Genomic DNA, 19,959 nt, shown 5'->3' on the forward strand with positions numbered 1-19,959 from the left:
GCCCCCAGCCCTCGCTGCACCCCCCGGCCAGCCCTGCACCCCCACCCCTCGGCTGTGGCAGGATGCTCTCCGCAGGTACTGCCCCTCCGGAAGCAGCAGCCGCCTCGCCTCATTATGTGCCTTTCTGCTCAGCGGTAGATGAACTGCGCTCTCTGACTTGTGTGTGGGTCTCACACCATCGGCCCCCAGGCACCACTGGAAGCCTCAATCTCGGTGTCCAACACAAGGGAGGAAGGCCAGCGACGTGGCTCTCCAGACAGTGCAGCCTCATGGTGTGGGTCTAACTCTCCTGAATTGTACACTTCAAAATAAGGAAGAGTGGAAATTTTACACTTCGTATGTTTAAACATGTGGGGCTTCCTGGTGGCTCAGCAGTAAAGATCCACCTGAAATGCAGGAGACGGGTTCTATCCCTGGGTGGGGAAAGTCCCCTGGAGGAGGGCATGGCAACCCACTCCAGTATTCTCGCCAGGAGAATCCCATGGACAGAGGAGCCTGGCGGGCTGCAGTCCATGGGGTTGCAGAGTCAGACACGAGTGAAGCAACCGAGCAGGCACGCATGCATGTTTAAACACGTAATTAAAATAATTTAAAATGCAATTAAGATAAAATTTTTAGGGACTTCCCTAATGGTCCAGTGGTTAGGGCTCTGAGTTTCCACTGCAGAGGGCACAGGTTTGATCCCTGGTGAGGAAACTAAGATCCCACATGCCACATGGCATGGCCAGAAATTTTTTAAAAATATTTATATATAATTTTAACAAAATAAAAGTACAATTAAAAATAACTGCAGTGGTTAAAAATGCTCATTACTAAAATAAAAAAGATCATTACTAAGACTATACTCATGGAAAAGTCACTGAGGTCAATATTATGTTTAAAAAAAGGATGAGGGTGTTTTTTTTTTAAAGATATAAACATTTTACTTATAACCAATACATTTTAACATCTTCATCTTCTAAAAATGGTAAGAAAATTGAAACGGTAAGGAAAAGAACAGGTTCCAGACGCCCCCCGGCTTCTGTCGTGTGAGCCATCAGTGGCCCCATGGGGACCTGGCACAGACTGGGTTTCCTACAGTGACCGTCACCTCTTCACTGGCACCTTCCTCTCACCCCAGGCTTGGCGGGGCCTCCCCAAGGCCCCGTGACCCCTCCACACTCAGCAAGAAGGCAAGGGCCGTGTCCACGGGACTGGCCACTCAGCACTGGCTGAGCACCTGCTGGAGGAAAGCAGCTATGAAATCTGGAGAGACGGTCTCAGAGGGAACACATAAAGACGGCCCTGTCGGGGCGGGAGGCTTGCAGTGTGTCCCTGCCAACCTTCCTGTTTTCTCCAACATGGGTGTCCTATTGCAAGACAGAAAAGGTTCTGGGACACCCAGTCTGTCGTCTGGGAGCCCAGAAATTGTGGCAGTTACCTGTGGCTGTGACCGTCCCACCAACAGATTCTCCAAACCCAGCACCTAGGGGTGGCCCTACGCCTCCAAGGGTGGATGTGAAACTGCAGGTAAAATGTGTCTGCTTCACCTAAAGGAACCCACAAGGTGGGCTGGGCTGTTACCTTCTATGGCGTCTGCACTGATGACATGGCTGGCGATGGGTGCCGGGTCCACGTAGGCACCTCCCAGGGCTGGTCCGATGGCCGCCATGCCGGCCGCTGCTCCAGACACACAGGGGGAGAGGTGAGTGGGCAGAGTCCAGAGCAATGAGCTTCTCATCAACAGGTAAGATGCTGAAATAGGCTATGTGAGTCTGTCTTTTTCTCTTCCTGAATGTGATGGCCACTCTCCTTGCTTTTTTTAATCTTTCCGCTTCTTAAAGTTTCCCCAAACCTGCCTCCATCTTTCTGGTAGGTTCTCCTTGTTCAATACACAGGTCAGGTGAGCTGGCTGAAGCAGTCACTCAGCTCAGGGCGGCTGCCCTTCCCTGGATGGGCCCTCCTCTGACAGCCATTTGTGAGCTTCAGAGGCTGCCTTTTTCCTCTCTCCTTTCGATGTCAGGCCTAATCTAGGAAATCAGCACCACTGATGTTTTACGAAAGCATCTCTAAATTGCAAAGAAGGAAACAGACATGTGCTCATTTGCTGCCCAAAGGCTCTGTTGCAAGAAAGGGAGCAGGAAGACATGGGCAGGGACTCAGGTTTCTGAGTCACAGAGCCAGAGTTGAAAATCCTCTTGAACACCTTCCAGTGATTCAGCTGGGCCCATCTGACTGACCTGCCTCCCTGCAAAACAGAGTAGTCACACCCCGTGGACAGGTGCGAGGTCTGGACAGAAGTATCACAAAGCCCCAGATCCAAAGGACCAGATCAAGCAAGAACCACAGGGATTTCCCTGATGGTCCAGTGGTTAAGAATCCACCTTCCAAGGCAGGTTCAATCCTTGGTCCGGGAACTAAGTTCCCATGTGCCATGGGACAACTAAGCCTGAGTGCTATAACTAGAGAAAAACCCACCTGCCTCAATGAAGAGCCCATGCACTGCAACAAAGACCCAATGCAGCCAAGATAAATAAGTAAATTTTAAAAAGCAGGCATCACACCCCAGCGCACAGCCCGGGAACAAGCTCTGTCTGCATTGTGGGTGTTGTCTAGACGACTGGTCCCCAACCTTTCTGGCATCAGGGGCTGGTCTTGCAGAAGACAATTTTTCCACCAACTGGGGTGGGGGTGGTGATGTGGGGGGACAGTTTGGGGATGACTCAAGCGGAGAAGGCAATGGCACCTTTGCCTTCTCCAGTACTTCCAGTACTCTGAACTTCTTTCCAGTACTCTTGCCTGGAAAATCCCATGGACGGAGGAGCCTGTTAGGCTGCAGTCCATGGGGTTGCTAAGAGTCGGACACGACTGAGCGACTTCACTTTCACTTTTCACTTTCATGCATTGGAGAAAGAAATGGCAACCCACTCCAGTGTTCTTGCCTGGAGAATCCCAGGGACAGGGGAGCCTGATGGGCTGCTGTCTGCGGGGTCACACAGAGTCGGACACGACTGAAGTGACTTAGCAGCAGCAGCAGCAGCAGCAAGCGCATTACGTTTGTTATGCTGCCGCTGATCAGACAAGAGGCGGAGCTCAGGTGGTAATGCGAGTGATGGGGAGCAGCTCTAAATACAGAAGATGCTTCACTCACCTGCTCACCTCCTGCTGTACAACCAGGTTCTGAACAGACCACAGACCCATCGTGGTCTGTGGCCTGGAGGTTGGGGACCCCTGGTCTTGACGAAAAAAAGGAGCAGTGCATGTGTGCATGGAAATTTGCTTCAGTCACATCTGACACTTTGCAACCCCATGGACTGTAGCCCGCCAGGCTCCTCTGTCAATGGGATTCTCCACGAGTATACTGGAAGGGGTTGTCATGCCCTCCTCCAGGGGATCTTCCTGACCCAGGAATCAAACCTGCATCTCCTGTGTCTCCTGCATTGCAGGTGGGTTCTTTACCGCTGAGCCACTGGGGAAGCCCCGAAACAAAGAAGGGGAATCACTAAAAGAAAGCGACCTTTCCGTCCACATGGGCCAATGCTGAGAACAAGAGAAATGATGAGCCGTGCCTGCTGCACGCCAGAAGGGAATCCACCAAACACACGCGGCGAGTGCAGACCACCAGCTGGACCGGCGATGCAGCAGCTCTTGGAGCCGCCATGCTCAAGGACCCCAAAGCATCTGAGGATGCGCTGTCCTAGAGGCGGTCCCTGTCACACCTGATGTTTCGGGCGGGGTCGCACTCTGGTGGGGCCTTCCTGGCCACTGCAGGGTGCTGAGCAGCAGCCCGGCCTCCACCCAGAGAGTCAGTCACCCACCCTGGCCGATGTCCCCTGGGGCCAGGATCAGCCCCGCTGACAACCACTGCTTTAGTTTTTGGTTTGAAACCTTTCAGTGTTTTGAAGCTTGGGAGACAGTGGGGAATACCCAGGGAGCTCCCCTTTTCTGTGGAAGAGGAAGCAGGGGCCTGAGGTCCCACCAGCTGGCTGATGACAGCCCAGGCCTCCTGGTCCGGGGCTCCTGCCGATCCCCGCCGCAGGCCTCCCCCTCCCTCCTCCGACCCTCGGGCCACGTCCTTACCCTCAGCCCACTGGTAGGTGAAGGCAGGATCGGGCGTCTGCACAGCCGTTTCCTTCACCACGACTCTTGGGTGTCCACCCCTGGCCCGCTTCTTCCTGGACTTGGGACTTGAGGGAGGGAGGTCTGACTTCAGACTTGCAGAAAATTCAGGCCGACTGGCCAGCGTCCTGTAGGGAGACTCCTCTGAAGGGGCCATTGACTCAGATGCTGTGGGACTGGGAGATTTTTCAAAATCTTCTGAGTAAGTCGAGTTCACCACGCTGGCCATAGGTTCCGGAGACGTTGGCCCCAGGCAACAAATGCCCTGGGGCCCAGGGGATGAGGCCGACGGCTCACTCAGGCGCTCGGAGATCTCGCTCTCAGAGGGGGGATCCCCTGCCCAGGGCCTTCTGCTGGATGCCTTGCCCCCCTGACCTTCTTTCTAAAATGAAGGATGGCAGAGGCAACTGGAAAGTATTTTCAAATGAGCAACACAATCAAAATACACAATCAAAGTACCACTGCATTAGAAGTGAAGGCACCCCAGGGACCCGGCAGGTGAGGGTCTACACGGTCCTTTCTAGATTTGGGCAGGCCAAGTATTGGGAGCAGAATTCTTGAAACCCTTCGGCACGAAGCTGCTGCACTTAACACTGATGGTGTGAGCGTGTGTTAGCAGCAGGTGGGTGAAATATGTGTGTCATTTTTGTACCATTAAAACCTGTGCTGGGACTTCCCTGGCGTTCCAGTGGTTAAGGATCTGCGCTTCTATTGGAAGGGACACTGTTTCGAACCCTGGTCAGGGAACCCTGGTGGGGGAACCCTGGTGATCCTGCATGGCAATCCTGAATGCTGATGGTGAGGTGGTTACTAATACAGCAAGAGTCACCACAGGGCGCTGGAATAAATATAGGTCAGTGCAGGAATTGCTGTGGGGAGGCTGAAGTCGGACCTGCTCTAATTGTCTGATACGTTAAATAACTCCTCTCTTATCATCTTAAATCAGGGTCGCTGCACATTGACACGTTGACATTCAAGACACAAATATTCCCTGCAGTGGGGGCCACCATGTGCACTCTGAGACACTGAGCGCCATCTGGGCCACTGCCTACTCGATGCCAGGAGCACCCTGCACCACAGTTGCTGCTGCTGCTAAGTCGCTTCAGTCGTGTCCGACTCTGTGCGACCCCATAGACGGCAGCCCACCAGGCCCCGCTGTCCCTGGGATTCTCCAGGCAAGAACACTGGAGTGGGTTGCCATTTCCTCCTCCAATGCATGAAAGTGAAAAGTGAAAGTGAAGTTGCTCAGTCGCGTCCGACTCCCAGTGACCCCATGGACTGCAGCCCACCAGGCTCCTCCGTCCATGGGATTTTCCAGGCAAGAGTACTGGAGTAGGGTGCCATTGCCTTCTCCAGCACCACAGTTATGACCACAATATTGCCAGACATTGCCAAGTGCTCCCAGGTGAGAATCGCTGACCTAAATGAAGCACCACGGCTGCAAACCGTTCTGCATAAAGATCTAAAGTGAAAAATCAGTTCAGGGACTCCCCTGATGGTCCAGTGACTAAGACTCCAAGCTCCCGATTCAGGGGGCCCGGGTTCAATCCCTGGTCCGCAAACTAAGATCCCACATGCTGCAATTAAGTGTTCACATGCTGCAACCGAAGATTCCCACAATGAAGACAGAACATCCCGCAGGCCGCAACTGAGACCCGGCGCAGCCAGAGTAATTAAATAAATCTTTTTTTAAAAAAAGAAACAAAAAATCGGTTCACTGTACTTACTTCCCATTCCAAGTCTGATTTCTCACTGACAACTGGAGCCAGGTCATCCAGGGATAAAATGTTTATTCTAAAATCTGTAATTAAAAATGTAACATGGCAATATTTACTCATTTACTCCACAGGTATTGACCATCCTGTTGAAGGAACTGGGCTAAGAGCTAGGGATGGGAAGATGCAAAAGTGCCCTCAGAAAGCTAGTCCGGGCATCTGAGCACTTTTTCTTTAAAGGGCGAGGTAGTAAGTATTAATAGTCTGGCTTTTTCAGGCTAGTCTGTCTCTCTCACCATTGGTCAACTCTGCCCTTGTGATGACGGGAAAGCCACCAAGGACTGTGTATAAACAAATGAGCGTGGCTGTGTCCCAGTACAACTTTACTTATAAAAACAGGCAATGGGAAGGGCTTCCCTGGTGGTCCAGTGGTTAAGAATCCACCTTGCAATGCAGGGGATGCAGGTTCGATCCCTGGTCAGGGAACTGAGATCCACATGGTGTGGGGCAACTAAGCCCAGGCACTGCAACTACTGAGCCCCTGCCCTGCAGCGAAGATCCCGCACGTGGCCGCTAAAAGCTGAGGCAGTCAAATAAATACATATTTAAAAACAGACAACGGGAGGATTCCCTGACGGTCCAGTTGTTAGGACTCCATGCTCTTACTGCCAAGGACCCAGGTTCAATCCCTGGTCAGGGAACTCAGATCCAAAACATAGTGGTGGGGGTGGTTTAGCTGCTCAGTTGTGTCTGACTCTTTTGACCCCCAAGGACTATAGCCCATCAGGCTCCTCTATCCATGGGATTCTCCAGGCAAGAATACTGGAATGGGTTGCCATTTCCTTTTTCAGGAAGATCTGAAAAATAGAGAAGCAAGGAAAAAAAGAAAAACAGGCCAGAAGCTTCCCAGCCCCTGGCCTCCACAGAGCAGCTCACAATGCAAAGAGGGAAGCGCAGTGGTAAGCGTGCTTGAGGTAGGAGGGGTGGGCCCTCCACTGGGAGAGGGCACCTCATCCTAGGTTCTCATTTAAAGCAAGTTAAGGGCACAGGGGGTCTTTCCCGGGGGCTCAGACGGTAAGGAATCTGTCAGCAATGCAGGAGACCCAGGTTCAATCCCTGGGTCAGGAAGATCCCCTGGAGGAGGGCATGGCAACCCACTCTGGTATTCTTGCCTAGAGAATTCCATGGACAGAGGAGCCCGGTGGGCTACAGTCAATGGGGTTGCAAAGGATTGGACACGAGTGAGTGATTAACACTTTCGTTTCTAGCTCAGGTTAACTTCCACTTTGTGGTGCCAGCTAGCCAGCTGCCAATGCCTGAATGCCATGAGTGCAGGTTACTAGAAGAGGAAGGCTCCACGTAGTTCCAGTGCCCCAGCAGGTTTTGCCCCATCAACATGTGGGCCTGCTCTTCCCCGGGAGGAGGAAGGCTGACGGGCACCCAGGGTGAGGAGCAACTCCACCACATGGCTCACTTCATGACTGAAGCACAGAGGTTGGGTGTGTGTGATGCTAGGGGGACGGGGGAGTCCACCCTGTGGGACCTCAAAGCCCCAGCAGGTGCATGCAACCCCAGCTGAGCTGGGTGGACACTTGGTGGCGCCGAGCAGCCTGGCTGGCTGGAGGGATGAGCCTCCCAGAGGAGGCAGGATGCGCCCGCAATTCCAGGAACAGACAGGGGGCAGTCAGCGGGGGCAGCTGGAGCATCGCCCACCACGTGGGAGGCACAGAGCTGGGGGTGAATGGGAGATGGAAGACCAAGCGGCTCACTCCTCCTGGAAAGGCTGCTGCTGCTAAGTCGCTTCAGTCGTGTCCGACTTTGTGCAACCCGAGACAGCAGCCCACCAGGCTCCTCCGTCCCTGGGATTCTCCAGGCAAGAACACTGGAGTGGGTTGCCATTTCCTTCTCCAATGCATGAAAGTGAAAATCAAAGTGAAGTCGCTCAGTACTGTCCGACTCTTAGTGACCCCATGGACTGCAGGCCACAGGCTCCTCCGTCCATGGGATTTTCCAGGAAACAGTACTGGAGTGGGGTGCCATTGCCTTCTCCTGGAAAGGCTAGCTGAGTGCAATCCCAAACGCCAGGCTGCCCAGCAATGTTAGACGGAAATGAAAACCTAGCTCAGCACTTCAGTGCTAAGGGCTCACCCACCCCGCCTCTGAACTCCTCCGACACTGCCAGTTGCCAGCATGCCTGTGGCACACAGGTCCTGAGATACGTTCACGGACAAGCCTCTGAACTAAGCCATCACGGTTGGCTTGGGCCAAGGCACAGCAGGAGACCGTGGACTAGTAATATTGTCATGTCAGCCAACCCTGCCTCTCACAGGCTCACCGTGCAGGAGCCCTCCACGTGCACTAGCTCACTGTCATAGCTCTGCCCCACGCTACAGATGAGGAAACCGAGACACAGAGCCTGAGGCCGTGTGGCCAGAAGGCGGCAGGGCAAGTGTGTCCACCCCAGGTAGTGTGCTTGTTAGTCGCTCAGTCTTATCCGACTCTTGGCGACCCCGTGGACTGTAGCCCGCCTGGCTCCTCTGTCCATGGAGTTCTGGCAAGAATACTACAGCGGGTTGCCATCCCTTCTCCAGGGGCTCTTCCCAACCCAGGGATCAAACCTGGGTCTCCCGCATCACAGGCAGGTTCTTTACTGTCTGAGCCACCAGGAAGCCCCCACCCCAGATGGGCTGGACCCCCCAAACTCAAACTTGTCTTCGCCACTCCTTGCTGCCCTCCTCTCTTGAAGCTGCATCTGGAGGGGAAGGTGGGGTCTGGACACAGAGGGGACCCCTCCCGGCCAGCAGCAGAGGGCTGAGGCGCAGCCTGGAGGGGCAGTCAGGGAGGGCCAGAACCCAGGTCTGGCGTTCCTGTCGGCTGTCACGTCGGCCAACCCTGACCCTCACAGGCTTCCCGTGCAGGTACGCCCACCTTCTCATCAACGTCCACCAGGCTGGCTAGGACACCCATCACCATTTCCTCGGGCCTGAAGATCCGAGCCAACAGCAGTGAGGTGCCACGTGGCATGTGTGGTGACCCCCGAGGGGACTCCAAGGGGGCTTTCTCGCACCCTCAAGCCCATCCCCCTGCACAGGGAGGGGACTTTGGTCGGCTGTGCTTCCCCTCCCTGCCCCTACATCATGGTGCCTTAGCATCTTGGATTTTTTTTCGGGGGTAGGGTCACACCACGCGGCCTGTGGGATCTTAGTTCCCTGACCAGGGACTGAACCTGTGACCCTGAAGTGAAAGTGCAGAGTCTTAACCACTGGACCACCAGGGAAGTCCGCATCTTGAATATTTTGAGCTGCAGGAATCTGAGACACAGAAGGGGCTGCAAGGACTCCCTGACCTCCTCCGAAGCAGGCTGTCCCTCAGGTAAGACTCACCTTCCCTTTACCTGGGGGAGAGGAGCATCCTTATGCCCAGGATGGGGGGAACTGAGCCACCCCTCACCAGCAGGTTTTGCTCTGTCTCCCCTCATCTACTCCTATCCTTTTTCTATCACATTCTCCCAGGACTCTCCACTGCTCATCACACCTAGCAGGAGGCATCACCATTACTTTTCATTTTCATTTCCTTATGAAGGCTCCTGGGTCACATAAAACTTATATGAAATCTTTATTGAATCTCAGAATGCTTTTCTCCTGTTAACCTGTCTTTGGTTACAGAGATCCAGCTGAGAAGTTAAAAGGACACAAGGAAAAAAACTATTTTTCCTTCCTGACCACTGATTCACTGGCTAAAGATCATCCTAGCACCTGGGAACTAGGGCCGGGGCAGGGCAGGTTTGCCTGTTTCTCATTGTGGTCCTGACTGACACCACCACGCCTGGCACCTGCTGGCAAACAGCAGGTACTCAACCCAGTTATTTAACTGGGTTTTGATGGCAAGGCAACTGCAGAGGGGAGAAATCCATGTTTTCTTTTTCTGTTCTTTTCTTAAATACATACAATATTAAAACTCATGCTGGGGACTTCCCTGGTGGTCCAGTGGTTAAGAATCCGCCTTCCCGGCTATACCCCAATACAAAATAAAAATTTTCTCTTTTTTAAAAAGAAAAGATCTGGGGAGTTCAATAAAGAGAAGAAAAAAAAAATGAATCCACCCTGGCTTCCAGGGCAGGGGATGCAGGTTCGATCCCTGGTCAAGGAACTAAGACCCTGGCCACTGCAGCACAGCCAAAAATAAAAAATAAATAAGTACATAAAAAATCATGTTGAATGATGGTGAAATAATAAAAATGTCTGTGACTGCTTAGAGGTTGGTTTTGTTTTCTGCAATTAAAAAGGAAAGGAAATACACTTCTCTTTTACAACAAGGAAAACTTTCTCTCATATGAGGCTCGAGAAGGGTTTGCCTTTGCTCTGTCACTGGGCAGGGTCACTAGATGAAGACTTTAAAGACAGAACAGGGACTTACCTGGCGGTCCAGTGGTTAAGACTGCATTTCAGACACAGAGATGCAGGGGGTCAGGGAACTAAGAGCCCACAGGCCCCGAGGGGAAAAAGAAATCTGACTTGGCCCCTCAACTAGGAAAGAGGGTGTGGAAGAGCCGAGGGTGCCTTGCACCCCTCATGATAATACCCTGTGACCACCATGCTGGGGACCCTAAAGGCAGTCTCGCCCTCCCTGCCCAGGGTGACAACTCTGCACAGGGATGAAGGCTACCGTTCAGACTGTCATCAGTGGCTTCTGAGGGAGGCTCCTCCTGAGGCCCAGGCTCGCTCCTTCTCAGGGAGGATGAGAGCTCGTCGGCCCCCAAGGTCGAGGGCGCTGAGTTCAAAAAGGCACCAGGGATGGAATGCGACACGATGCGGGAGGCAGGCGTCTGTGGGGAGGGAGCTCTCAAGCCGGCACCGGGAAGGGACCTGTCTGCTGACCGTGAGGTTGACGGCCATGAAGTGGCGAATGGCTTTGAGCTGGGAAGATCTTTACTGGGCCGTGAAAGGGCTCTTGGTGGAGTTGGGATTTGACCCTACGTGGGCAGAAACAAAAGAAGGGAAATTAACCAAACATGCTAAGTAAGTCCTGATCAAGCGACATTGGGGTTGGTGGACAGTGTGAGGCCTCATGATGACCGTTACCGTTCTCAGCCCTTTTCTCTCTTCTCCCCTCATAAATAAATAAGAAATACTCAGAAATATTGCTTGGCTTTCAAATCGTGTCTGACTCTTTGCAAGCCCAGGGACTGTAGCCTGCTGGCCTCCTCAGTCCATGGGATTTCCCAGGCAAGAATGCTGGAGTGGGTTGCGATTTCCTTCTCCAGGGGATCTTCCTGACACAGGGATTGAACCCACGATGCCTGCATGGCTGGAGAAAGAAATGGCGACCCACTCCAGTATTCTTGCCTGGGAAATCCCATGGACAGAGTGGCCTGGTGGGCTACAGTCCAGAAGGGTTGCAAAGAGTCAGACAAAGTTAGTCACAAGAGTGACTAAGCAAAATTGGCCAAAGCACCTCTACCGTAATCTCCCTTAATAACAAGTGTTGGTGAAGATGTGGAGAAATTGGGACCCTCATGCAAAGCAGTGCAGCCACTGTGGGAATCAGTTTGTCTGTTCCTCAATTAGTTACACACAGGCTTACTATAAGACACAACAGTTTTGCTCCTAGGAAAAACCCAAAGAATTGAAAACAGGGACTCAAACAGATACTTGTAACACTATTCATAATTGCCAAAAGGTGGAAACATCCCAGACGTCCATCAGTGGATGAGTGGATAGACACAATGTGGTCCATCCACGCAGTGGAATATTCCTCAGCCATAAAAAGGAATGGAGCATTGATGCATGCTACAATGTGAGTGAACCCCGAAAGCATCATGCTAAGGGAAAGAGACTGGACACAAAAGGTCACAGGTTGTATGATTCCACTGGAGAAATGTCCAGAACAGGCAAACCCACAGAGACAGAAAGCAGATTAGTGATTATTAGGGTTTGGAGGACAGAGAAACAGGGAGTGATTATTTGGTGCACGTGTCCGTGCTAAACCATTTCAGTCACGTCAACTCTTTGTGATCCTATGGACTGTAGCCTACGAGGCTCCTCTGTCCACAACATTCTCCAGGCAAGAATACTGGAGTGGGTTGCCATGCCCTCCTCTTCCAGCAGATTTTCCCAACCCAGGGATCAAACCTGCATCTCTTGTGACTCCTGCATTGCAGGCAGATTCTCTACCACTGAGCCAAGAAGGAAGACTGATAGTAATCAGTAACGGTTTACTTTTGGGAGGATGGAAATGTTTTGGAATGAGACAGATGGCAGTTATACAACACTGTGAATGTACTAAATGCCACTGAATTGTTCATTTTTAATAGGTTAATTAGGAATTTTAGGTTATAGGAATTTCACCTCAATTTTTAAAAAAAAAATGGAAACGGAGCCTTCTCAAGTTAGTGATTCCCATATGGTCCAACCAGCGAGCGGGCACAGGTCACTAACGGCAGTGCTCACAGCCGGCCGGGGCTGCCTCAGTCATGCAAAGTGCCGTCCTGCGGGGTACACAGTCCCCAGCACCGCATGGTGCAAACACCTGCCGTGTCCAAACCCGATCCCTTACAGAGCAGGCCAGGAGTGCGGCCCCGTGATGGGCTGAAACCCAGCCCTTCCTCATCCAACACTCTCTCAAGGAGCTCACAGGTGATGGCACTCCTCAAGACTCTAGTGCTATGACATAAAGGTACAAATGCAAAGTATTAATACAAACAAGTACAAAATAAATAAGTGCAAAATGCAGGATGTCCCTGGTGGTCCAGTGGTTAAGAATCCACCTTGCAATGCAGGGCATGGATGCAGGTTCGATCCCTGGTTGGGGAATTAAGATACCACGTGCCACAGAGCAACTTGTGTCGCCACCTACTGAGCCCAGGAGCTCCAGAGCCGTGTGCTGGCACTAGAGAGTCCCTGCGCCACAGGGAAGATCCCACGGGCCACAACTGAGACCCAGTGCAGCCAGATAAACAAATAAAAAACAAAAATGGATAAATACATGCAAACCTTACCGAGACCAGTTTTGTTTGTTCTTTCTCAGTGGCTTTGGTGAAACCCTGATTGGTGGTTGTTTCTTTTTCCCCAGAAGATTCTGTCAAGCTCCCCAGCAACTTTTTCATTTCCTCTTCATCACTGTCTGGCGAATCCAGTGTTCTAGGAGGTTGTTTCTCTCTGGGTCTTTGAGCATCCCTCTCCTTCCCAACCTGGGCTTCCATGGGTATCTTTTCCACCTGTGCTTCTCTCTTCTTTAGAAACCTACTGACCTTCCCACTCGGCATGTCTGTCTCAGGGACAGGAATTTCAAGGGCCTGTTCCTGGGAGAGTTGTCCTGTGTTCTGTGAAGAAAGGTCAGCCGTCCTCCTAGGGGGAGTTTCTTCAGCTCTGCTAGGGAGCCAGTCCTCGGATTCTGCGTCCGATGGATCCACCCGCACCTTCCGGTTCCTGATCTTGGTCTCTATCTGTGCCAGCTTCATGAGCGCCGCGTTGGCCCTGACCTTGGAGGCAGTGGTTGACGGTCTACTTGAAGAGTGCCAGTGCTCGCTCCCCAGGACAGCGTTCTCTTTTGGCAGGAAGTGTTTTCCACCCAGAGTCTGGTTTCTTTTTAAAAATCTGCTGGGACCGGGTGCTATTTTGGTAAGATGTCTATTGATATCAGAGTTCCACATGTCCCCCAACTTTGAATCTTCTAAGGAAATATCACTGAGGTCGCCAAAGATGTCACGCACAGGACGGCTGGGTTTTCTTATTGAAGCCATTCTAGGGAGTAAAGACAGAAAACTTAAGAATCAGAACATCTGATGTTCATACTACCAGTTCAAATCTCTCAACAGCTCCCACCACTTGGGAGAGACCACATTCCCTTTTGCCCTCTGGCCAGATCCGCCCCACCAAGCCCGATGACCACCATGAAAATAAGACACCTGGGACTTCCCTGGTGGTACAGTGGGTAAGAATCCGCTTGCCAATGCAGGGGACACAGGTTCGATCCCTGATCCAGGAAGATTCCAGAAGCCACAGAGTAACTAAGCCCGAGCACCACAGTTTCTGAAGCCTGCGTGCCCTAGCGTGCGTGCTCCCCAACAAGAGAAGCCACCCCGATGAGAAGCCCATGAACCGCAACAAAGAGTAGCCCCTGCTTGTGCAACTAGAGAGCACCCTGGAGCAGCAACTAAGGCCCAGGGCAGCCAAAAAATAAATTAAAAATATATAAATAAGATATCTGGTATGTTACCACTGAATTACCTGGCAATTACACTGAATTGCCAGGTATTAAGTGACACATGTTACATAATAAAGACAAAAGTCAGCGATTCTCAGGCCCCAGCAGGAGCCCCAGTACTTCATTCAGAGCTGCCGTATCTCATTTAACCCTCACTTGACCCTGTGAGTTGGTTATTGTCATCCCTCTCTCATAGAAGGAGAGGAAGGAAATGAAGGCCGCAGCAGGTTAGATCCTGATCAGTGAGTTGCTATTGTTGCTCAGTTGCTAAGTCGTGTCTGATTCTTTGAGACCCCATGGACTGCAGCACGCCAGGCTTCGCTGTTCTTCACTGTTTCCCAGAGTTTGCACAAACTCATGTCCATTGAATCAACGATGCCATCCAACCATCTCATCCTCTGTCACCCCTTCTCCTGCCCTCAACCTTTCCCAGCATCAGGGTCTTTTCCAGTGAGTCAGCTCTTCGCATCAGGTGGCCAAAGTATTACAGTTTCACCATCAGTTCTTCCAATGAATACTCAGGGTTGACTTCCTTTAGAATTGACTGATTTGATCTCCTTTCAGTCCAAGGGACTCTCAAGAGTCTTCTCTAGCACCACAGTTCAAAAGCATCACCTCTTTGGCACTCAGCCTTCTTTATGGTCCAACTCTCACATCTGTATGTGACTGCTGGAAAAACCATAGCTTTGTCTGTATGGCCAGTGAGTAGCAGAGCCAAATTCAGAGCTTAGGCCGATTCCAAAGATCTCGCTCACCCCCAGAGTTCTTCACAGTCTCTCCAGATGCCCCACTTCAACTCCAAGTCAGTCCTACTCCCCAGTCGCACCCCAAGTCCAGTCTCCTCCTTTATCCAAGTGTCCTCAGTTCTCTCAAAAAAAAAAGAGCTGTTGAGCTCTCGGCTTTTGGCTCAGAGGAGGCCAAAGTGCAACTTTCTTCAGTAGTCCCGAATCTGGGTTCATCTGACACCAGCCGCCTCCAGCATGCCACCTAAGCTTGACCCCAACGAGATTAAAGTCGTGTACCTGAGGTGCACTGGTGGGGAGGTCGGTGCCATGTCTGTCCTGGCCCCCAAGATTGGCCCCCTGGGTCTGTCTCCAAAAAAGGTCGGTGATGACATCGCCAAGGCAACTGGTGGCTGGAAGGGTCTGAGGATTACAGTGAAACTGACCATTCAGAATAGACAAGCCCAGATTGAGGTGGTACCTTCTGCTTCTACCCTGATCATCAAAGCCCTCAAGGGACCACCAAGAGACAGAAAGAAGCAGAAAAACATTAAGCACAGTGGAAACATCACTTTTGATGAGATCGTCAACATTGCCTGGCAGATGCAGCATCGGTCTCTAGCTAGGGAACTTTCTGGAACCATTAAAGAGATCCTGGGGACCGCCCAGTCTGTGGGCTGCAATGTTGATGGCCGCCACCCTTATGACATCATAGATGGTATTAACAGTGGTGCAGTGGAGTGCCCAGCCAGTTAAGAACGGCAAAGGGAAAAGAAAAATAAAGGATTATTTGACAATCCCCCCCCAAAAAAAGAGCTGTTGAGAGCCTGCCCTGGTAGTCCAGTGGTTAAGACTCCACATTCCCAATGCAGGAAGCCCAGGTTCAACCGCTGGTCAAGGAACTAAGATCCTGCATGCCACACAGTGAAGCTAAATAAATAAAAATAGTTTTTAAAACTGGCTGTACTATTTTTTAAAAAAAGCTGTTTTTGAAACTCAATCTATATGTTTAATGAGCTCCCCAGAAATCTTATTTTACTTAGTGTAAGAACCTCTGCCCCGGGAGCAGGATTGGGGCCTTTGGACAGACACAGGCTGCCCTCTCCTCCCATCCTGCACAAAATGCCAGCCATGTGTTGTGCGTGTGTGCTAGCGTACATTTTTCTGGGGAGAAGGGCCTGAGTTTTCATCGTATTCTCAGAGTTCTCGTGTACCCCAAAAGAATAGGAACAATCCACTGCAAGACTTACCAAGGTTTCAAAAGATTTTAAAGACTTGGGAAAAGTATGGCATGGGTGGGTGTCTGCTGCAGGCCCTTTAGTGAACTTGGCAATGGCAATGAAATGCACAGAACCATGACCCCACAATTCCACATCTGGGAATTTACCTACAATTACATTCTCAAAGGCACATAGAGATGTCCAAGGAATGTCTTGGTAGCATTATTTGTACTAATCAGAAACAGAGGCCCAGTGAGGTCCAGACAACCACAGGCACACAGTGGAATATTAGGCAGCCATTAAACGAAGGGGGAAATCTGTGTGCGTAACATCTCCAGCATAATGGTCTGTGGGGCAGGAAAGACGAGATGTAGAACCATGCCTCAGCTCCATACTGTTTGAATGGTGGGACTTGCCTGGTGGTCCAGGGGTTAAGACTTTGCGCTTCCAATGCAGAGGGCACAGGTTCAATGTCTGATCAGAGAATTAAAATCCCACATCCTGAACAGTGCAGCCAAAAAAAAAAAAAAAAAAAAATACTGTTGAATGTTCTACCAAGACTATATATGTTACTTTTATTAAAAAACAAAAAAGTACTGTGAGACCCAAAAAAGCCTTTTCCCCCTCTCTATCCACTTGGAAAACTACTTTATTAGGATTACCAGAATAAACAGAGGACAGTTATTTGAATTTTAGACAAACAGCAAATAATTTTTAAGAATTAAGTATGACACAAATATTTTTATGGTAAAAGCTAATGTTCTGAACATTTTATACTAAAAAGCATTATGTTCCAAATATCTTCATATTAAAAAATTTATCTGAAATTGAAATTCAACTGGGTGTCCAGTATTCTGATTTAACTTGGCAACTCTACATCTTAGACACCTTTTAAAGCTGAGTTCAAATATTTTGTGCTGCTGCTGCTGCTACCGCTAAGTCGCTTCAGTCGTGTCCGACTCTGTGCGACCCCAGAGACAGCAGCCCACCAGGCTCCCCGGTCCCTGGGATTCTCCAGGCAAGAACACTGGAGTGGGGTGCCACTTTCTTCTCCAATGTATGAAAGTGAAAAGTGAAAGTGAAGTCGCTCAGTCGTGTCCAACTCTTAGCGACCCCATGGACTGCAGCCTACCAGGCTCCTCCGTCCATGGAATTTTCCAGGCAAGAGTACTGGAGTGGGTTGCAAATTTTGTGCTAGGCAAAGCATTTAACCCAATCCCTAAGATTCTGGAGAAGAATGAATTATTTTTATTATTTTATTGTCTGTTTCTCTGACTAGTGTGCTTGCTTTCTTATCCCCATCTTAACAATTCATACACTAAGAGTGCCCAGCATAGGCCTGACCACAGGGGTCAGTGAATGGGAAACCACGCAGAATTCCTAGAGGGAGCGACCCTGGTCAGATTACTTAACCATTCTGTGCCTCAGTTTGGTCATCTGTAAAAAGGGAATAACATAGGAACATAGGAATTCCTCATAAGAACATAGGAATCCTATGTTCAGTACGGCATACAATAAAATTTAGATAGCTGTCATGATGGTATTGGGGGCCTTCCCAAATGGCTCAGTGGTAAAGAATCTGCCATCCACTGCAGGAGATGTGGGTTCAACCCCTGGGTGGGGAAGATCCCTTGGAGAAGGAAATGGCAACCCACTCCAGTATTCTTGCCTGGGAAATCCTACGGACAGAGGAGGCCGACAGGCTACAGTCCATGGGGTCGCAAAAGAGTCAGGTATGACTTAGCAACTAAACAAAATGATAACAATGACAGTATTTGGACTACCTGCATAATGGGCTAACTTTTAGCTGCAAGGACATGGGGAAGGGGAAGTAGAAAGCACTGAACAACAACAGCTATCTCTGTGAATATTTTTGTAGTTAAGGCTCCAGGCCATTCCGTGCTGGTCAGAGGGCAAGTCTGACCACCAGGCCAGGTTTTCTGGCATCTAGTTCTTCTGAAAGGTTTAAAATAAATTTAAAAATTAATTAAAAAATTTTTTTTATTAAAAAAAAAAGGAGGGGGGAATTTCTCTGGTGGCCTAGTAGTTAGGATTCCAGGGGGTGGGATTCAGTCCCTGATCTGGGAAGTGATATCCTGCAAGCCCCACAGATCAGGCAAAAAAAAAGAATTAAAAAAAAATAATAATGTTTAAAAGGGTAAATTTCATGTTATATATACTTTACCACAACTAAAATAGATATGTATTTTTAAATTTTTTATTGAAGTATAGTTGATTTACAATATTGTGTTAGCTTCAGAAACATGTATTTTTTGTAAAAATACATTATAAACTCACAATTAAAAATAAACCAATAGGCAAAATACATGAACTGATATTTCACACAAAAAAGTATACAAATGGCCAATAAGCATGTAATAAGATGCTCAACATTATCTATGAGGGGAATTCAAATCAAAGCCACTATGAAATCCCACTTCACACCCACTGCTGCTGCTAAGTCACTTCAGTCGTGTCCGACTCTGTGTGACCCCACAGACGGCAGCCCACCAGGCTCCCCTGTCCCTGGGATTCTCCAGGCAAGAACACTGGAGTGGGTTGCCATTTCCTTCTCCAATGCATGAAAGTGAAAAGTGAAAGTGAAGTCGCTCAGTCGTGTCTGACTCTTAGTGACCCCATGGATTCCTCTATCCATGGGATTTTCCAGGCAAGGGTACTGGAGTGGGGTGCCATTGCCTTCACACCCACTAGAGTGACTGTAATCAAAAGTACAGAAAGGAACACGTGGTTGGTGAAGATGTGAAGATATTATATAGAACCATCATACCCCTTGGAGGAGACTGTAAAACGATGCATCTGCCAACCTGGAAAACAGTCTGGTAGGTCCTCAAAAAGTTAAACGTAGTTCCCATAGGACCCAGCAATTTCAATCCCCTGCAGCCCAAGATAACTGAAATGGATGCAAATGTTCGTAACAGTTCTTATTCATAATACACAAAAAGTGGCAACAACCCAAATAGCCATTAACTAGTGAACGGAGAAGGCAATGGCACCCCACTCCAGTACTTTTGCCTAGAAAATCCCATGGACGGAGGAGCCTCGTAGGCTGCAGTTCATGGGGTCGCTAGAGTCGGACACGACTGAGCGACTTCACTTTCACTTTCCACTTTCATGCATTGGAGAAGGAAATGGCAACCCACTCCAGTGTTCTTGCCTGGAGAATCCCAGGGACGGGGGAGCCTGGTGGGCTGCCGTCTATGGGGTCGCACAGATTCGGACACGACTGAAGCGACGCAGAAAGCAGCAGCAGTGAATGGATGAGAACTATTCAGTAATAAAAAAGAACAAATAATGATACACACAACACGCACACGTGTCAAACACACCACACTAAGTGAAAATACCAGATGATGCAAAAAACCACACACCCTGTTATTCCAGTTACAAGGACTGTCCAGAAAAGCCAAGTCCACAAACTCACAAAGCTCATGGGTGGTTGCCTGGGACTGCGGGTGGTAGCGGGGATGGAGAGATACATTTCGGGTGACCCACAGGTTCGAAAGCTGGATGGTGGTGATGTTTGTACCATTTGGTAAATTTTTAGTAAAATAACGGGAATTGTAAGCTTAAAAGGGTGAATTGTACCGTATGTAGATGAGTTATCAATAAAGCTGTTAAAAGATAAACCAATTTTTGAAAATAGGGGCGCCCTTCAGACCAGCGGGTTGTTCCCCCAAGGCCTGGAGCGACCCACATCGGACCATCTCTCCTGTGCGCCTCAGACGGGGAAACTGAGGCTTGAGGCCCCTGAACCGCCCTCCCGCTGCCCGACCTACTCAGCTCCGGAGCGCGCCCCTTTCCCCTCAATTCCTCTCCCGAGTCCAGGCATCAAGCCCGGCCACCGCCCAGCCAACCCCGCCAACCTCCTCCCGCGAAGTCCTTCCGCGGAGGCTGCCGCCGCTCACGGTGGAACACTCGTGCCAGAGGGGACCGTTGCCCTCGGCAATAGCGCCCTGGCGAAAGAGACTACATCTCCCG

General features: G+C 50.2%; 1 protein-coding gene across 9 annotated transcripts in view; it reads right to left on the reverse strand.

Annotated features, from left to right (window-relative positions):
* Window positions 1-19,952, reverse strand: part of C7H19orf44 (chromosome 7 C19orf44 homolog) — a 23,389-nt gene extending 3,437 nt beyond the window's left edge. For 2 of the 9 annotated variants that reach the window (XM_061421714.1, XM_061421711.1), the window contains exons 1-6: window positions 15,041-16,363; window positions 12,811-13,555; window positions 10,479-10,785; window positions 5,826-5,899; window positions 4,060-4,480; window positions 1,564-1,659 (exon numbers count right to left, since the gene is read on the reverse strand). In XM_061421714.1, coding sequence (XP_061277698.1) covers window positions 1,564-1,659; window positions 4,060-4,480; window positions 5,826-5,899; window positions 10,479-10,785; window positions 12,811-13,555; window positions 15,041-15,189 — 1,792 coding nt within the window. In that variant the 5' untranslated portion in view covers window positions 15,190-16,363. The other 7 variants (XM_061421717.1, XM_061421713.1, XM_061421719.1 and 4 more) reach the window with 7 other exon arrangements.
* Between the last annotated feature and the right edge of the window lie 7 nt (window positions 19,953-19,959).

The sequence above is a fragment of the Bos javanicus genome, chromosome 7 (genome assembly GCF_032452875.1).
Source record: "Bos javanicus breed banteng chromosome 7, ARS-OSU_banteng_1.0, whole genome shotgun sequence".
Lineage (NCBI taxonomy): Eukaryota > Metazoa > Chordata > Mammalia > Artiodactyla > Bovidae > Bos > Bos javanicus.